At 37.7% G+C, this 17377-nt stretch overlaps 1 protein-coding gene across 5 annotated transcripts in view; it reads left to right on the top strand.

Annotated features, from left to right (window-relative positions):
• Positions 1 to 17377, top strand: part of LOC306853048 (ecto-NOX disulfide-thiol exchanger 2-like) — a 224110-nt gene that overhangs the window by 103054 nt on the left and 103679 nt on the right. For 4 of the 5 annotated variants that reach the window (XR_013782697.1, XR_013782698.1, XM_079390213.1 and 1 more), the window contains one exon: positions 3931 to 4074. Coding sequence is in view for 2 of the 5 variants with exons in the window: in XM_079390213.1 (XP_079246339.1) it covers positions 3931 to 4074 (144 nt within the window). In the remaining 3 variants the exon portion in view is untranslated. Of the gene's footprint in view, positions 1 to 3930; positions 4075 to 17179; positions 17267 to 17377 lie in introns of those variants that run through there. The other variant, XM_079390215.1, reaches the window with a different exon arrangement.

Raw genomic sequence — 17377 nt, 5'->3', positions numbered from 1 at the left:
CGGCTCTATTGAAGCATTTCCATCTGCAGCAAGAGAGCGGTGTCAGAGCCAGAAAGCAACCTAATTCCTTTTTTGTCTGCCTCTCCTAATCTATTTTTTTCTGTCTTTTTTTGGGATGCTTGTGATCAGGTATTCAGATCTTCATATTGAATTCAGCTTTAGTTTTCTTTCATTCTCACAGAGCAGAACTGGATGTTCTTTCATTTATCGACTTTTCCCTGCTTTTTGCATGATATATAGCCCTTGTCCACACGCTTAGTGTTTATGCGCCCCTTTTCTGTCATGGGTGGTGGTTTCCTCTTGGCTTGTATGAACAGAATTTGGCCAACATGGGCAGAAGGAACATCAATCAGAGATAAATATGCACTCTGCACCTTTAGAGCTGTTAGGGGTCACGCTTGGGCCATGGACCCCTAGATGGGCAGCTCTCGGCACGTCTTGATTTACTCGCTTGCAGACTCAAAAGTCTGCTCTTACTGTACTTATATAAGAAGATTTCCAGTATTATCGACAGTGACGGTTTGTTTTGTCTATGTTTTAGTGGCAGAATAGCCAGCAGCTACTTTGCTTGGTCAGTACATCTTAAAAAACAGTGTCAGTATATGTTACTATTGTTAATATTAACAATGCTAATATGTTAATATCTTAATATTTATGTTTTTGCTTTCAATCAAAAATGTTTCTTCCAAAAACCAGAGGAAACATAAGAGACCAAATTCTTTTTCACATTACTCTTTGATTACACTGAAATATATATATATATATATATATATTCTGCTCACCAAGGCTGCATTAAAAATTATATTTTAAAATGTTTTTCGTTTCAAAGCTGAATTTTCAGCATCATTACTCCTGTCTTCAGTGTCACATGATCCTTAGGAAATCATTTTAATAGGCTGATTTGCTGCTCAAAACACATTTATGATTATCAAGGTTGAAAACAGTTGTGCAGATTAATATGTAACCCTGGACCACAAAACCAGTCATAAGGGTATTTTTTTTTCGAAATTGAGATTTATACATCATCTGAAAGCTGAATAAATAGGTTTTCCATTGATGTATGGTTTGTTAGGGTCAGACAATATTTGGCTGAGATACAAGTCTCAAACTATTTGAAAATCTGGAATCTGAGGGTCCAAAAAAGTTGTCCAAATTAAGTTCTTAGCAAAGCATATTACTAATCAGAGATTAAGTTTTGATATATTTACAGTAGGAAATTTACTAAATATCTTCATGGAACATGATCTTTACTTAATATCCTAATGATTTTTGGCATAAAAGAAAAAATAATAATTTTGACCCATGCAATGTATTGTTGGCTATTGCTACAAATATACCCCAGTGACTTAAGACTGCTTTTGTGCTCCAGGGTCACATATTATTTTTGTGGGATGTGTGATGTGTTTGAACAGAAAAGAACAGCATTTATTTGAAATAGAAATCTTTTCTTTTTCTAATATTATAGGCTAAATGTCTTTGATCCATTTAATACATCCTTTTTGAATATAAATTTATTTCAAATAAATAAATTAATTAAAAGAGTCTTACTTTTTAATAATATTTTTTTTAAATAAATGTTTTAAAAAGAAAAATTAATCCATGAACACATGAGTGATGATGCAAATTCATTGCTCAATTACTGTTTTCAACTGAAACCAACAAGAAAGAACTGATCAGCGAAACTGAATTGCACTTCCTAAATCTGCGAATGAAACAATCACCAAACTTTCATAAATATTCAGTATAGCCCCCAACCCTAACAGCTGATGTCATTGACAGGCTTGATCTGGACTGAATACATCATTATAGAACATCGTATGTCATTAACAGCTAGTTACATGCCAAGGACTTCTCACTTCTGCAGTCGCACATGCAGCATCAGCGAGAGCTTGCGAGGGCTCTTCAGCGCTGTTTAAATTAGTCTTCAGCCACCCTGTTTTTCTGTCTCTTCTCATGCTGTCATTCTGCGGCGCTGCTCTTCTGTCACAAATTCCATCTCCTACTTTACTTATCTGCTTTTTCACACTCAGTTGCCTCCTCCTCCATTCAGATCCCGCTATTTCTTCAGTCTTGCCTTTGCTATCTCATGCACATGAGCAGTGCGATGTCGGAGAGTTTGCGTACTGCTGAGGGCAGATGTGGCAGATTATGACGCAGAGTTTTGAGCCGTGCCCTCTGAACTCTGTGTTAGCCTGTTTCTCTCTGTATCTCTCTCTCATCATACGGGATATGCAGTGACAGCCCCCCAGCTCCACACTTCTGTATCCTTCAGGCAAATAATGCCAAGCAAAACAATGTAAACCGAGAGGCGTGATGAATATTTCATGAAAACAGACCAGCATGCATATCTCAGACATCACTCTGTATTCTAAACAGCACGTAACGCACGCTGCTGTATACCGGGACAGGAAGTTACCAACATAATAGTAACTTTTAAGGACTTATTTTGTAAGATGGACACAGAAAAACGTACAATTATTATCTTAAGTACTTTTCAAGAAACTTTTATACAATAGAATGTGCCGAAACTTGAAGTTGAATTTTTAATTTTTTTTTTATTATATTGTATTTATGATCTTGTTGAATGTATCTGCCATGTAATAGCCAGTGAAGCTGATGTGGCAATCAAATTAAATATAGCCAAATCCTGGAATTCATTATCTTTAGGATCTTTGCAATCTTGTTGTTTTTATTATTGAATCCATCTTTCATTGGATGGTTTTGTTGTCTTTCTTGTGTCCTTGTGCATGTCTAGATCGGAAATGGAGGGAGTCCTTAGGTATTGATTGCTGTCTCAAGAACATTTCCTAATTTAGCATCACAACCTGCAGTCAATTTCTGTAATGGAATTCAGTGTGTGTGTGTGTGTGTGTGTGTGGATAATCCTGTCTTTGTGGCTTTCAGAGCAGAAATATGCCGTCATTGAAATGAAGCTACACCATTAAATTAGTCTTAAAGGGCCATTTCTGTTCTCACTTCATGAATCCTTCTCTAGCAAGCCAGACAGAAACATAGGAAACGTTTAATCAGTTCTCCCTCACATTGGTTCATTTAGTCACTGCTTCGGCCCGCTTGCCCACTGACTGTTCCTTGACCGTACACAGCTGATGCATAGTGCACACTAAAACAGCACGAGCACTCATAAAAAGGGAGGGGGGGGTTCTCAGGAAATTTCTCTGCTGCTGCAATGACAAAATCCATGGAAGTGTTTGTGCTATTTTATGAGATCTTTAAGATATGCAAGAGTTGTTTTTGTAGTATGCATAAGGTTTTATATTAAGTAAACATCTAGATGACCTAGAACAAGGATTTTCCTGTTTTTTTTTTTTATGCCCTAAAAAATATGTGAGGGACCTTCCTTAAATGCAATGACAGCCACATGATTAATGTATAAAGACTCATTTATACACAACACATTAAATACATGTACACTACCATCTAAAAATTTGCAAGATTTATTTATTTATATGTATTGATTTTTTGGTATATAGTATACTTTTCAAGTAGGGTGAATTTTTAAAAATACATTACTGTTGCCACAAAAATACCACAACTAAACATTGATGATAATAATAAATAGCAACAAAACATTTATTTTATTTATTTTACATTTTTTAATATAAATGATCAGTTTCCAACCTGAAATCAGCAAGCTTTCATTTTGGTGGGTTGCCACCGCCGGTTTTGAAGCACTTCAACGAAGTGACAGTTTTGTGTTTTGCTCTGAAAAACAGAAGATCTTATACAATATTACAGTTGGCCGATCTGAAATGGTGATTGTGCATTAACAGTTGTCAATGTCGGTACGCAAATGAGTGGTCTGAACCTATTTACCCAGCACATTTTTATTTTGGTCGCGCACCATTTATGTGCATCCCTGGTTACAGAGCATGCAGACTTACCAAGATTATCTGTTCTTTCCCTCTATAGGTCTGAATCCGCTGCCCTTTGACCCTGCCACGAACAACGAACCCCTGCAATTCAACAGCTCCAATGGTCCTCTGGTCTCTGAGTGTCCTCTGGAAAACGGAACAGAAAACAGCAAAAAGAGGAAAAGACCCAACCTTCCTCCAGGTACGCTTAATGATTTCCTCTCTCCTCAGACCACGCTCACTCACACTCATCAGGCCCTACAGTCGTTATCTGCATTCGCATCGTTATTTCTGCCGCTGCTCTTTTCCTGACCTTTGAATGTGGGAGGTGAACGCCTGGAGGTCCTGCATTCTGAGAGACGTTCACTTCAAATTATCGCCTTCATTAAAACATCAGAACACAAACCTCAGGTTATTTCCAATCTTCTAGTAGCTTTGATCTCATAATTTGACATAAACATTGAGGTTAATAGAATAAAAATCTAATTAAAATATGCCTGGAATACAACACTAAAAATAAGTGACCAAAGTACAAATTTCTAGAGGAGTGACTCAAGCATTTCTGCTTGTATCTTCTCACAAATATGACTAACACCTTGCAATCTGGGTTTTCAAAATGTAAAAGCGAATCTGGATATATGCCAGTCATGAACAGAGACTCTTTCTAACGCTGATAACCTTCAAAATTACACTTGAAAAGTAACGCCCAGGGAATTTTACAAACCTTTCTGATGCAGGTTGGCTCAAATGAAGAAGAGCCTATTCATATTCATGCTAATGTTAATGGCGTACTAATTAATTGAATTATGATTAGCTGAAAGAAATGGATCTAGGAAAGACTACTCAATGTTTCTGGTTGTCAAGGCGACTTAATTGGATCAGATTAATTGTTAATGTTAATTAGGCAGTCTTTTTCCTGTTTAGCATTTTAAAATCTTTATTTATGGCCACATGACCAGAGCTAGTGGAATTCATTTTCAGTATGTGACCATTAATGACAAGGACAATCCACCTGGATGATGATGGCTCAACCGTTTTTTTATTTTTATTTTTTATGTGGGTTTTGATCCTGCAACCTTCCAAGTCTGTCAAGTGCTTAAAGGGTGAGTTCACCCAAAAATGAAAATTAGCCTGTGTTTTATTCACCCTCAAAGCACCCTAGATGTATATGACTTTCTTCTTTCAGACGAATCCAATCAGAGTTATATTAAAGATTGTCCTGGCCCCTCCAAGCCATTCAATGGTGTAAGCGGGTGTTTTTTGTCAACAATTCAGAAGACGTGAAATAAAGTGCACTTATCTGTAATAAAACGTGCCTCACACAGATTCAGGGGGTGAATAAAGGCCTCCTGTGGCAAATCCATGCGTTTTTGGAAGATAAATATCCATATTTCAAATGTAATAAACACTTTTTTCTCACTTCCACTGACTGTGGTACGCGGAAGCCGTTCCGGCGGATGACGTAGGACGTCAGCGTTGCGTGATTAGTGATGAGCACGGAGAGAGAACAAAACAAAACGCCGGTCACGAATTAGAAACACAATACAAGGATGTGTAAAGAAAAAAAGTTGGAGGATTTCAATGTAAGCTAAGAGGAGACTGGTTTTCCTTTGCTAAAGTAAGGAAACGACGCCTACATCCTACGTCAAGTGTTTATTACGTTTTAAATATGGATATTTTATCTTACAAAAATGCATGGATTCACTAGTGAGGGACGTTTTATTACGGATGCGTGCACTTCATTTCACGTCTTCTGAACTGTTGACAAGAAACACCTGCTTACCCCCATTGAATGGCTTGGAGGGGCCAGGACAATTTTTAATATAACTCCGATTGGATTTGTCTGAAAGAAGAAAGTCACATACACCTAGGATGCTTTGAGGGCGAGTAAAACATGGGCTAATTTTCATTTTTGGGTGAACTCACCCTTTAATAATTGTACATTTCAGCCATCATGTGTTTCCTCTCATGCTGTTCTATGTAAATATGGTCTCCATTTGAAGTCTGCCGCTCTGATCTCCAGGCCCTTGATAGTCATTTCTCCCTCAGGAACACTGCCGCCATTCATAACTTGAAGTGACTCTGATTAGGGATAAATGGCAGCAAGTGACGGTGAGCAGAGCTTCTCATCGTCGTATATGCTCATAGAATTGATACAAATGGAAGTGAAATGGGCTCATATTGTGTTCTGGTCGTGGTGAAGAGCTGCTTGTGCAGATCAAAGCTAGCCAGCGAGCTTTAGATCAAAGCTTCCTAGCACTAATCTAATCTGCCCATTTCAGAACACTTTTTTCTTTAGTGCAAGGACGTCATTTGAGAGAGGCTTAGATGAGCTGTATTCACCATACACCGAATATTTAGACACTCCGGAGTCCGGCTGCTGAAATGGAAGTCAGTGAGGTAATGGGGTTCAGACAAAATGTTTTATTGTTTTGCTGAGGTAGAAGAAGAGCTTTTAAGATTTTGTCAGTGTGGTGCTGCTCGTTTAGAAGACGTGGGTTTGATTCTGACATCCTGTAAGACTTAGTCAAGGCTTTAGTGATGAGCTCTGTTGCTCATGCAGACAATGGGCTCGCAACACTCCCTAATCTTACTCCTTATATTACTTTCTTTACTCTTCTTTAATTGAAAGAGACAAAATACTAAAACAGGACACTGTATTCGATCAGAGCTGTGGCTTAACAGAAAGCTGAGGTGATCATTCAGACAATTTGAGTTCTAATCTGGCTTGCAACATTCCCTGATCTTTCTCCTTTTATTACTTTGTCTACTCTACTGTAAATAGAAACACTAAAAACAGGTCGTTTGTCAGAGCTGTGGGTTTATAGAAAGGTGCTCATGCAGACAGTATGACTTCTAATCTGGCTCGAAAACATCTTTGATCTTGCTTTTCTTGTTACTTTCTCTACTCTATAAAAGTACGCTATTGCTTAACTGAAAACTGAGGTGCTTATGCATACAATTTGAGTTCAAATCTGGCACGCAACACTCCCTAATCTTGCCCTTTACTCTCTTATTACTCTCTCTACTATCCTCTAAATAAAAAAAAGACAGGACTATTTCGCATATGAAATTTATTCAGAAAACAGTCATATAACATCACACTCTGTAGCGTTGTTGCCTATGCAGACAATTTGAGTTCTAATTTGACTCGCAACATTTCCTGATCTTGCTTTTATTATTACTCTCCTATAAATAAAAGTGTCACAAGTCTAAAAACAGGTCATGTAGCGTGTCAGAGCTGGCTTAACAGAAAGCTGTGGTGCTCACACAGACAATGAGTTCTAATCAGGCAGGCACTGTTTGCTAATCTTGTCATTTTAATATTCATTCTAATCTCCTTTAAATAAAAGCACCAAAAGTCCAAAAATAAGAGATTTGTAGTACACACAACACTAATATTGGCTCAACTCAGTGGGAAGTGTGCAGTTTGCTTCTCAGTTACTTTGTTAAGCCTCTGATTATGCTGGCTGAATCACACGACTGTTGTCTCGAATCTTACAATACCTGGGCTCCTGTAAAGCCGCTAGCACTTCACAGCTGCTCTAAATAGTTGTGCCGTACGTGTCTGCTTAGCAACCAGGAGCTGCTTAATGGGGTTTCTTTTTGAACAACGCCAGCAGTTTTCCTTCCCGGCCTGTCATTATGCCGTGCTCTTATCCGCCGTGACTGTGCCTGATCAATCCGCTCCCTGGTGGAAACGCATCTAAATGATGAAAATTCGCAGCATCTGGAGCATAATGCATTCAGCCGCTCTGATGTCCTCTGGCAACACAAGACAGAGCCGCTCCTCCGAGGAGTGGAGCTAATGCAGGGGCGTGGACTAATTACCAGCCATGCAGATTTACTCTCGTTAAAGCATTATAATGGATAGATTCATCTCATTAGCACTGGCACTCCATTAGACGTCCAACCCCTCATTCCCCCGCCCCGCTGCTGTTGATGTTACTGGATAACGGGTGCGCTGCGGAGAACGAGTGGGTGAGAATCGCCACGCTCGTACAGGACAGTTGGCAGGTTGTTTACAGCGCGGCCTGAACTCTTCACGCTCTAATCGGGAGATACTTAATTGGTGCGATGTAGCTAATTCAAATGTTTAATGAACTAAATAGTTTCAGTTGCAATGATACTGGCAGCCCATCCTGGAACACGTATCTGACATGTTTTTCTGCCGTTATATATTGCAATGTGAAAAAGAAAATCAGGAATTGATTACTTAAATAGCTGTATTTGGAAAGAATGAATTATTGTAGAGTTAGTAGAGTGGTTTTGTTTGGGAGAGCATCTGCATAGAAAATAAAAAGATCCTTTTTTTAATATTAATGTTTATTCTGAAGATTGATTGATTGATTGATTGAATTGACAATAGCGCTATGCCATATTGTGGTGCAGATTCTATTTCGATATATTGCGCAGTCCTAAAACACCCCCTTTTTTTACAGCTTAAAAACAGAAAAGTGTGCTGACTGTTCTACTCACTCAACAGTACCAGTTTGTAAGTGAGCACAATATAATGCAACTGTTGAGTGACCCATTTAAACAAAACAAAAAATTGTTTAAATGGGTTGAGTGAATTACAAATCATCAGTGGTGAAAATGAACTCTGATTATTTCAGAACTTGTTTCCATCTTACAAAACACACCCAGGTTTATTTTAAACCATCTCTGACTTTCTCGCTTTTGCTTTCTTAATTTCTTTTTCTTTGTTTTAGCCTTAAAGCTTTTTCGCTTCGTGAATGGCATACGCTTTAACTTCGTAATTGATGAGTTACTATAGCAATTTGAAAAGCCTTGGGGTTGTAGTTTTTCTGTTGAATTGCACAGCAAAAGAATGCATACATTACCCGAGAGGGTCTAAATAATAACCCAGCGCTACCTCTGTTCTGCGATACAACTATTTGAACTACTTACCTGTGATATATATCAGTGGGTAATAAGCCATTGCCGTGTAGCAATTGATTCTCTTTTCAGTATTGCTAATGGCGTGCCACAATGGTTCTGTGTCTTAATGAATCATGGGAAGACATTTCCTTCATATTTCAGTGGAATTCTGTGCAGCAGTAGGCCTGTGCGGTGCAGGTTGAGCCTGTTAATCGCCGCTGGTTTATACAGTGGCTGAGAACGGCTGTCAGATGCAGAGGTTTAGATGTGTTGCTGTTGCTGGAGACACCATTGTCATGCTGATGTCAGGTGTTGTGTGGTTCTCTCTCTCTCTCTCTCTCTCTCTCTCACTCACACACACACACACACACACTACTTTCACTTTAGAAAGTATTACAATTATTAGAAGTGTTAAATTATGAAGTGAAAGAGTGTGAGCCAGTTAAGCAATTTTTCACAGAACAATCTGATTCTAATTATCAATTATTCTTAATTAGTGTAGTGTGGGTTGATTAAAATAGCTAGAAAAGGTGCGTGTGTGTGTGTGTGTGTGTGTGTGTGTGCTTTTTGAGACATACGAGGACACAAATTTGTATAATGACATGGGTGTGACATCGGTATTACAAGGAGAAGGTGATTTTTGAGGACATTTCCCCATGTCCCCATATTTCAAAAGGCTTATAAATCATACAGAATGAGTTTTTTTGAGAAAGTAAAAATGCACAAGTTGTAAGGGGTCCTGTAAAGGGTAGTTTAGGTGTAGGGCGATAGAGTTTTTAAATACAGTTTGTACAGTATAAAAACCATTACGCCTATGGAATGTCCCCACAGTTCACAAAAACAGACGTGTGTGTGTGTGGGGGGGGGTCTTTTTGCAGCTTCAATCACTTCAATCAATAAACATGGGCAGGTAATTGTGAGTAGAAGAACTAAGAATGAGATCTGTAACTAATTTTAGTATTATTTATATTGTATTGTAAAGTATATTATAGTGTGTGTGTATTTCTGCTACCTTTTTAGTTTTTATTTTAGCTTACATTTTATGTAATTTTATCATTTTTATTCCTTTTTTTTTTTTTTTTTCATATGTTATATACCTTTAAAGCAGGGATCTAAAGCCCTGCTCCTGGAGAGCTACCGTTCTACAGATTTCAGTTCCAACCCTGCTCCAACACACCTGTCTGAAATGAAGTAGGGTGTGTTTGATTAGGGTTGGAGCTGAAATCTGTAGAACGGTAGCTCTCCAGGAGCAGGGTTGGAGACCCCTGCTTTAAAGCTTTAGTTAAATTTAGTTTATTTCAGTTAGTTGCCACGGCAACATTTGTATTTTTGTTTTGTTTTGTTTTGTTATTAGTGCATGAAATTGAAACACTTTTATTTTTTAATTTTCAAATATTTCATTTTAGTAAGACATTTATTGAAATACATTACATCAATAAGAGAATAACACATGATGTTTAATGGTCACATGACATGCAGGTAAATGTTTTTGTTATTTTGTTTTGTTTATGTTATTATGCTTTCATAATCTCACAAACCACCCGAAGTTCCTTCCCAAAGCCCTAGTGGTTTATTTCAGTTAGTTGCCAAGGCAACGTTTATATTTTTGTTTTGTTTTGTTTCATTTCGTTTTGTTTTGTTTGTCAGACAGAAAAAGATAACCATGATAAATTAATGGCCAAAACAAATAAACAATAATATTAACCTTCTTATAACCTTAGTTTCCTGTTCACACTCACTGCATTTGGGGTATATATGACCCCAAACTTTAAAGAATGATTGTAAAAAAAATGTACATTTTTAATAATACATATAATATATTATTTTTTTTGTTTACTTCTCATCTGTACAGTAATGCTGTGTTTTTGGATATACAAAGTACTTTTGTACCTATTTACCACACAATTCCTCAACTATACCATTAGCTTGCATGTAAAATATTATTTTTTTATGAAAAAAATACTTAAACAATGATCTAAATTAAATATAAGTTGTTTCTGGATATTGATCTAGGTGTTAGCTGTACAATTCTGCCATCTGTTGGTCAAAGACAAACCTTTAGGAATTAAAATTTAAGAAAGAAATTGTATTGTCCATAGATACCCAGAAGAGGGCAATAGAGATCCATTCATTTTACTGGATGTAGCCAACTGCTCATATTATAACTTTTGTGATAGATTTTGTGAATTTATACATGTATAAACATTATTAAAGACATTAAAAATAAATATTCTTTCAAATAGTAGAATTTTGGTCGTTTTTGAAGCGATTTGAAATGTCTGTTTTTACAAAATACCACAGAAATTGCCACATAAGAAACACCTAAAGGACAAGACTTAGAATCAGATTGTAGTTGAATATTATTTATTTTAATGAACCAAATGTGAAAAAATTTAGAAGATATTAATTTAATAATAATCTGGCTCAGAGTCATCGCCCTCAGTGTCTTCCAGGCATGATTCAGTTTCACTTGAATCAAGCAGGCAATCTAAAGTCTCCAGGAGAGTGTAACGCTTTGCCATACTGACACAGAATGAACTGTGTGACACCAAAGACCCTCTTTTATACCTTTGGTGTGGGAACTATTTCTTTGTTTTCAAAATAAAGTTGCAGCTCTTAGATCTCAGAGTAAACTTTCTCAAAGTTGAACAGGTCAGTTGCCTTTCATCTCTCCCTTGCTCTCTCTGTCTGTCTGTCTGTGTGTGTGTGTGTGTGTGTGTGTGTGTGTGTGTGTGTGTGTGTGTGCGCGTGCGCATGTGTGTCTGTGTGTGTGTGTGTGTGTGTGTGTGTGTGCGCGCGTGCGCATGTGTGTGTGGATTAGGTCTCACCCCTTTTATCTTTGTTCTGCATTTGTGGCTGATTTTATTTGGCTGTGGCAGTCATACCTGTCTGTGTGTGTGTGTGTGTGTGTGTGTGTGTGTGTTGAGTGAGCATGTCTTTTCTACATTGCATTTTTGCTCTAGTGCCAGGCCTTCATTTCTGTGTGGAAATTTTCAGATTTATGCTGGAATTATTGATTTTATTTGTCAATTTCTAAAAAAAATGCTTTCAATTGGAGTCACACCTGTGTGTGTGTTTGTGTGCGTGAGCATGTGTGTGTGCAAGTGATCATGTTCGTTCCACATTACATTTGTGCTCTAGTACCAGGACTTCATTGTGGTATGGAAATTGTCAGGTTTATTCTGGATTTATAGATTTTTTTTGACAAATGAAAAATAAAAAACATTTTTTTTTTGATTTTCCCATTCATTTCAATGTGGGGTCATATTGACCCCAAAGGTCATGAGTGTGACTTTTTTTTTTACATACCTTTAGAACAACCAAATCAAGCCCAGTTTTTTTGTGTGTGTATGGATAGATAATTTAGAAAAAGTCACAAGATTTCATTCCACTGAGATAAAGGGAACCATTATTTTTAACTAAAGAAAAGTCGCTTGGGGTCATATTGACCCCAGAGGATAACTTAAGGTTAAACCAGTAAATTGCAATGTACGTAACAAATAAAAATGTTCTTAAAATCTATGACAGGCCGACCTTTTTATTGTTTTTTCAATAGTTGTTGAATCATTGTATATGCATCAATTGTGATATAACTGTTTGCTTATATCGCCTACCCCTACATCAGAGCATGTGCTTGGCCACGGCTCTGATAAACTGAAATGTTTTTAACTGTAAAAGATTTGCATGTTGGCCTGAGAGATCATTTTAGGAAAATGCCAAAAATATATATTTTTTCACCTTGCAGTATTTTCTTCGGGCCTGAAGCTGTGGAGACATAAATCAGGGGTTATATCAGCCAGCAAATGTTTTTATTTTTATGTTTGAGGATGTAGCAAGTGGCATGATATATACAGTGAGTCACGCTGCTTTGCTGTAACCCTTCGGCACCATTAGCCTGCAGTAAGTGGTGCTTGAGAAGTGCAGCGTAAAACTCTATTGATTGGCGTTGAGGAGGGGAGGTGCAGATGAGCTGCTGCCTCTCACCTCAACACGATTGAGACAAAAGACAAGGGAAGCAGCACTACAGTAAGCAACGTGTGTGGGAGTAGCGCTCGGCAAAGGTTGGCAGCCCCGTCTGGCTCATTGCTTCAGTTTGCGTGTGTGTGTGTTTGTGTGTGTTCGTTGTGGATGAGGACAGATCTCTCTCTGTCTGCTGTTTTACTGATAAATGAGTTGGCGTGGAGAGGCTGGGCTGTCTGAGAGCCTGTGTGGGGGTGTTTGAGGGTAGGATAGGGCGTGTGTGTGGATGCTGGTGTTGTAGGTTTATGAGAGAGGTGTTCACAGCACCACTGATGACCCCCATTGTCTCCCATTATTTCTGTTCTGTATGAGAGCTTCACCTGTTAATGATGTCAAAGTCTTCCCAAAAATCACTTTACTAATCAGCATTTTTGTCTTGTGTTAGCAAAAGTAATTATACATGCTTAAATCCAAGGTATTTTTACTTCAAGGAGTCATCAGATGCCCATTTTCCAAAGGTGATATGATTCTTTAGGGTCTTAATGAAAAGTCTATAACATACATTGGTTAAAATTTCTCAATGGTAGCAGTGTTTCCCACAGAATTTTGTGAGACTTGTGGAGGCAGGTGACATCACACATTAATTTGCATATTTATGACGCCATTGCATCAAGTTTGTGTTCAGACTAGTTTTGGCACTTAAGATCTGTTCTACTCTATAAAATGTCACATACTGTAATACAATTGAATGCCCAATAAAGCTGTTCACATTATATTTTCTGTTGTAATACATAAAACAAGTATAAATAGTAAACACAACCCATTAATACTAAGTTAACCAGGAATCACTCTCGCTATACTCCTTAAATCCTGATCTATAATCGCGACATTGTCTGATAAAATCAATAAAATCAAATCAGTAAGCGACAGGTGCTTGGAAACGCTGTTTTGTAAATGATTTATTGACAAGTCTGCAGCGTAAATTGGGCTTTACGGCCAACCGAATGCGCTACTTCTCTGCCGCTCACTGAACAGACGCAGAGAGAGGCGACACTGTGCCGGGAGAGTCAGACCTCAGCTCGTGGGCCAGTACAGGAGGCATATTCCAACTGAATGACAGCTTTTCAAGGTTTTTTCAGGTTTGCCAGTATGTACCTGTTATGGGGAGGGGAAAAAGCCGCCAAAAGTGTCACACAAAACTCACAAATGTTGTGCTAAAGTCGCGCTCGTGTGTGTGAGATGCGGGAGCTGATGGCAGCGGGTGGTGGATATTGTTGCGGCCCGCCACAAATAAATCAACGTATGGGAAACACTGGAGGTTGTCTGTGGGAGTGTCGACAGTTCTGGAGCACACAGAACAAGCAGTCTACGAAACGCTTAGGGCCAGGGGAGGTTTTCCACTAGTTAATCGATCGCGGATGGTTTCATTACCTCGGGGGGATAAAAAAAAGTGTAAGAGATAAAAATAGTAATAAAAACAAAAATGTGTCACCAAATATACTTGGGCGGCCGTTAATATACTCTATACAAAACACCTTAATCGCTTAAGAGATTCTCGTCTTCCCCTGCACCGGAGTTGACACAATGGCGGACAGCTCTCAGCTCACTCAGGGCGGGTCTAAGGTAAGATGGTCTTGTCAATCAACTATCGTGGGAGGAGCCTTTTCAGAACTACGTCATTCTGACAGGAACCTCAGAACAGCTTGATTTGAGAAAGGGGATTTTAAAATAGGGATTTAGGGGTACACACATTTCCAACACACAACTTTTAAGATCTATGAACCAAATATATTATGAAAAAAGGCTAACACTTACTGATTGATTCAGTGATGAATCACCAAACTGATTCAGTTGTATTTTTAAACAATTAATTACAAGAACTGACTCAAGTGTAATTTGCATGGGAATTGTGTGACACTGAAAACATAATTTTATTTATTTAATATTTTGAATTTTTTGCACTGACATTAAAGATTTAGCTGCAGAAAATTAGTGCATATAATTGCATAACACTTTTTAAAATTTTTGAATATTTCATTTTATTAAGACATTTATTGAAATACATGATATTAGTAAGACAATAACACATGATGTTTGTTAATGGACAAATGACATGCAGGTAAAAAAAATGAAAGTGTTTTTGTAATTTTGTTTTGTTTATGTTATTATGTTTTCATATTCTCACAAACCACCTGAAGTTCCTTCCCAAAGCCCTAGTGGTTTGCAGCGGTTCGTTTTCTTGGTAAATAGGGTTTTTTGTTTGTGTTTTGATTTTTTTTTTTTTTTAAGCATAAAGCCTACTAAATTTTGTTATATTCATGCAGTTGAAATGCAGTTGGGGTGAGAAAAAATAAATTTCTCTAAACACAATTTAAGGACAAGGTTTAATAGATTGAACGCACCTTAACTATGACACTCCAGCCTTTACAATATAGCTGCTCTGACAGAACATTAACATCAGTTTTCTAAATGACTACATCGAAAAATAAACATACAGTATTACTACTGATTATGATATTTTGGCATAATTGGGTAACCAGCAGAAGAGACCGTGTCTGACTCCAGGACCTCGTGACAGTTCTGGCTCGAGCCGTTCGCTGATGTACGATCTAAACGTTCAGGCTGTCGTGCTGTGCCGCTCGCTGACGGCAGTTCAATCAATCAGTCTCGTTCCTGAAGCTCACACCCTGCCTCTCAAGCCGTTGTCCCCACAGGGAGCGTCCATATTGATCTTAAACGCTTCTGTCATTTCTTTTCTGCGTGTGTGTTTGGCTTGTTTATGTGATTGGGACGTGATGAAAAGCTGTGTGTCTGAAGGAATCCCACCCTGTGGTGATGGGGACTCGGCTCTCAGCTGTCTCTGTTCAGCGTGCCACATGAAAGAAGTCAATGATTCAATCTACATAACAAGCTGTGTAAAGTTTTCTGTCTGTGTTTCTCAGGGGGTCTGGGACATCAATCACCGCTGCCCTTTCCATCTCATTTCATCTTTGTTTGGATGTTTACACATTACATATACGTCTGATTCGTGATGTCTTTCCAGTAGTAGTAGCTGCAAGATTAATCTTTAATGAGCCGAAAAATGCACGTCACACCTCTGTTCATCAATTTGCACTGGCTACCAATAGCTGCTCGCATAAAATTCAAGGCATTAATGTTTTCCTAAAAAACCACGTCTGGCTCTGCACCCCATTACCTAAATTCAGTACTTCAGACCTATGTGCATTCTTCAAGTGAACGACACATTATTGTGCCATCCCAAAGAGGCACAAAATCACTTTCACAGACTTTTTCATCAACTGTTCCCACCTGGTGGAATGACCTGCCCAACTCTAACCGAGCAGCTGAATCCTTAACCATCTTCAAGAAACTGCTAAAAACACATCTTTTCTAGCACTCTCTATTCTAAATCTATTTTATCTATCTGTCGTCTTTTTATTTAAAAAAAAAAAAAACACACACACACACACTTGACCCTCTATCAGTTGCATATTTATCCTCTAACTGCTAGCTTTTCTTGAAAAACTAACACTAGCTTTCTTTTTTCTATTCTATCTACTCGCTTAAAAAAAAAAAAAACAATGCTTTGGATAAAAGCATTTGCTAAATGACTAAATGTAAATGTAGTTAACAGTGTTTTTGCCGGTTCGTGTAAATCTATTACAGGTTATGGCAATAAGAGAAAGTTACGAACAAATGCTACTATTGGGACGTCAAGATGCTCCAAATGTGAACTTTAGCTCCGTAATGTCCACTTTTCATGAGCCAATCAGTTCCCAAAGGATTAAATCGTGTCCCGCCCTGTTTAGTCACATGTTTAGGGCCCTTTAAAATCCAATTTATTTTTCCCCAAATTCCATTTGACTTTTTCCCCGAAACCATGTGTTCTGTTTAAATTGTGGATTCTTTAACAATTAAATTATTTATTAACATTTTAACCATAATATTGTCCTATGATTTTCTTTTTTTTTAATTGTGTTGCTTCTTTTAATTTTTTCTGTGTTTTATGATTTAATACAGATTTATTGGTAATCAAATTGCAAAAAAAACATTTAAATTAACCTTTTAAAATGTTATCAAATTAAAATCGAACAACATTTTTGGGGGAAACAAAGTGCTGCACAACAGATGTTTATTGTTTAAATTGTGTAAATTATTTGTCTGATATTCCTAAAAAATAACACCGTTTTTCCTGTATAATTATTATTAGTAGTAGTATTATTTACCTGTATTAGTATTATTACTTTGAGAAGTACATTATTCTGTACAATAGTAATATATTTGTCATTTAAGTGATTTACAGCACTGCTTTTGATTGATTCATTCAAATTTTGCTACATTCTGTGACATTCCCTGTTCTTTTTTTCTCCGTCCTCATTTTCCGCATTGCAGAACTCATAGAACCCCACATGTTCGGTTTCACGTTGACTTTAAATCTTCATTCAAGGCCAGGAGTCAAGTAGTTACGACCGTTCTTCAGAAGCGTGAAGTCTTTATGGAAATACTTCACGTGGGTGTTGTGGATTGACAGCGTTCCATCGCCACCTCTTCCTGTAACTATTCCAGCTGAAGTACTTTTAGCACAGTCATGCTGATAGCATTAATGTCTCACTTTCATTACAATCTAGTAGTTGTCTAACACTAGTCAGATATTTTTTTCTTGC

Source organism: Barbus barbus (assembly GCF_936440315.1).
Source record: "Barbus barbus genome assembly, chromosome: 33".
NCBI classification, from domain to species: Eukaryota; Metazoa; Chordata; class Actinopteri; order Cypriniformes; family Cyprinidae; genus Barbus; species Barbus barbus.
Note: the sequence above shows the minus strand (reverse complement) of the source record. Positions and strands in the feature narration are given on the sequence as shown.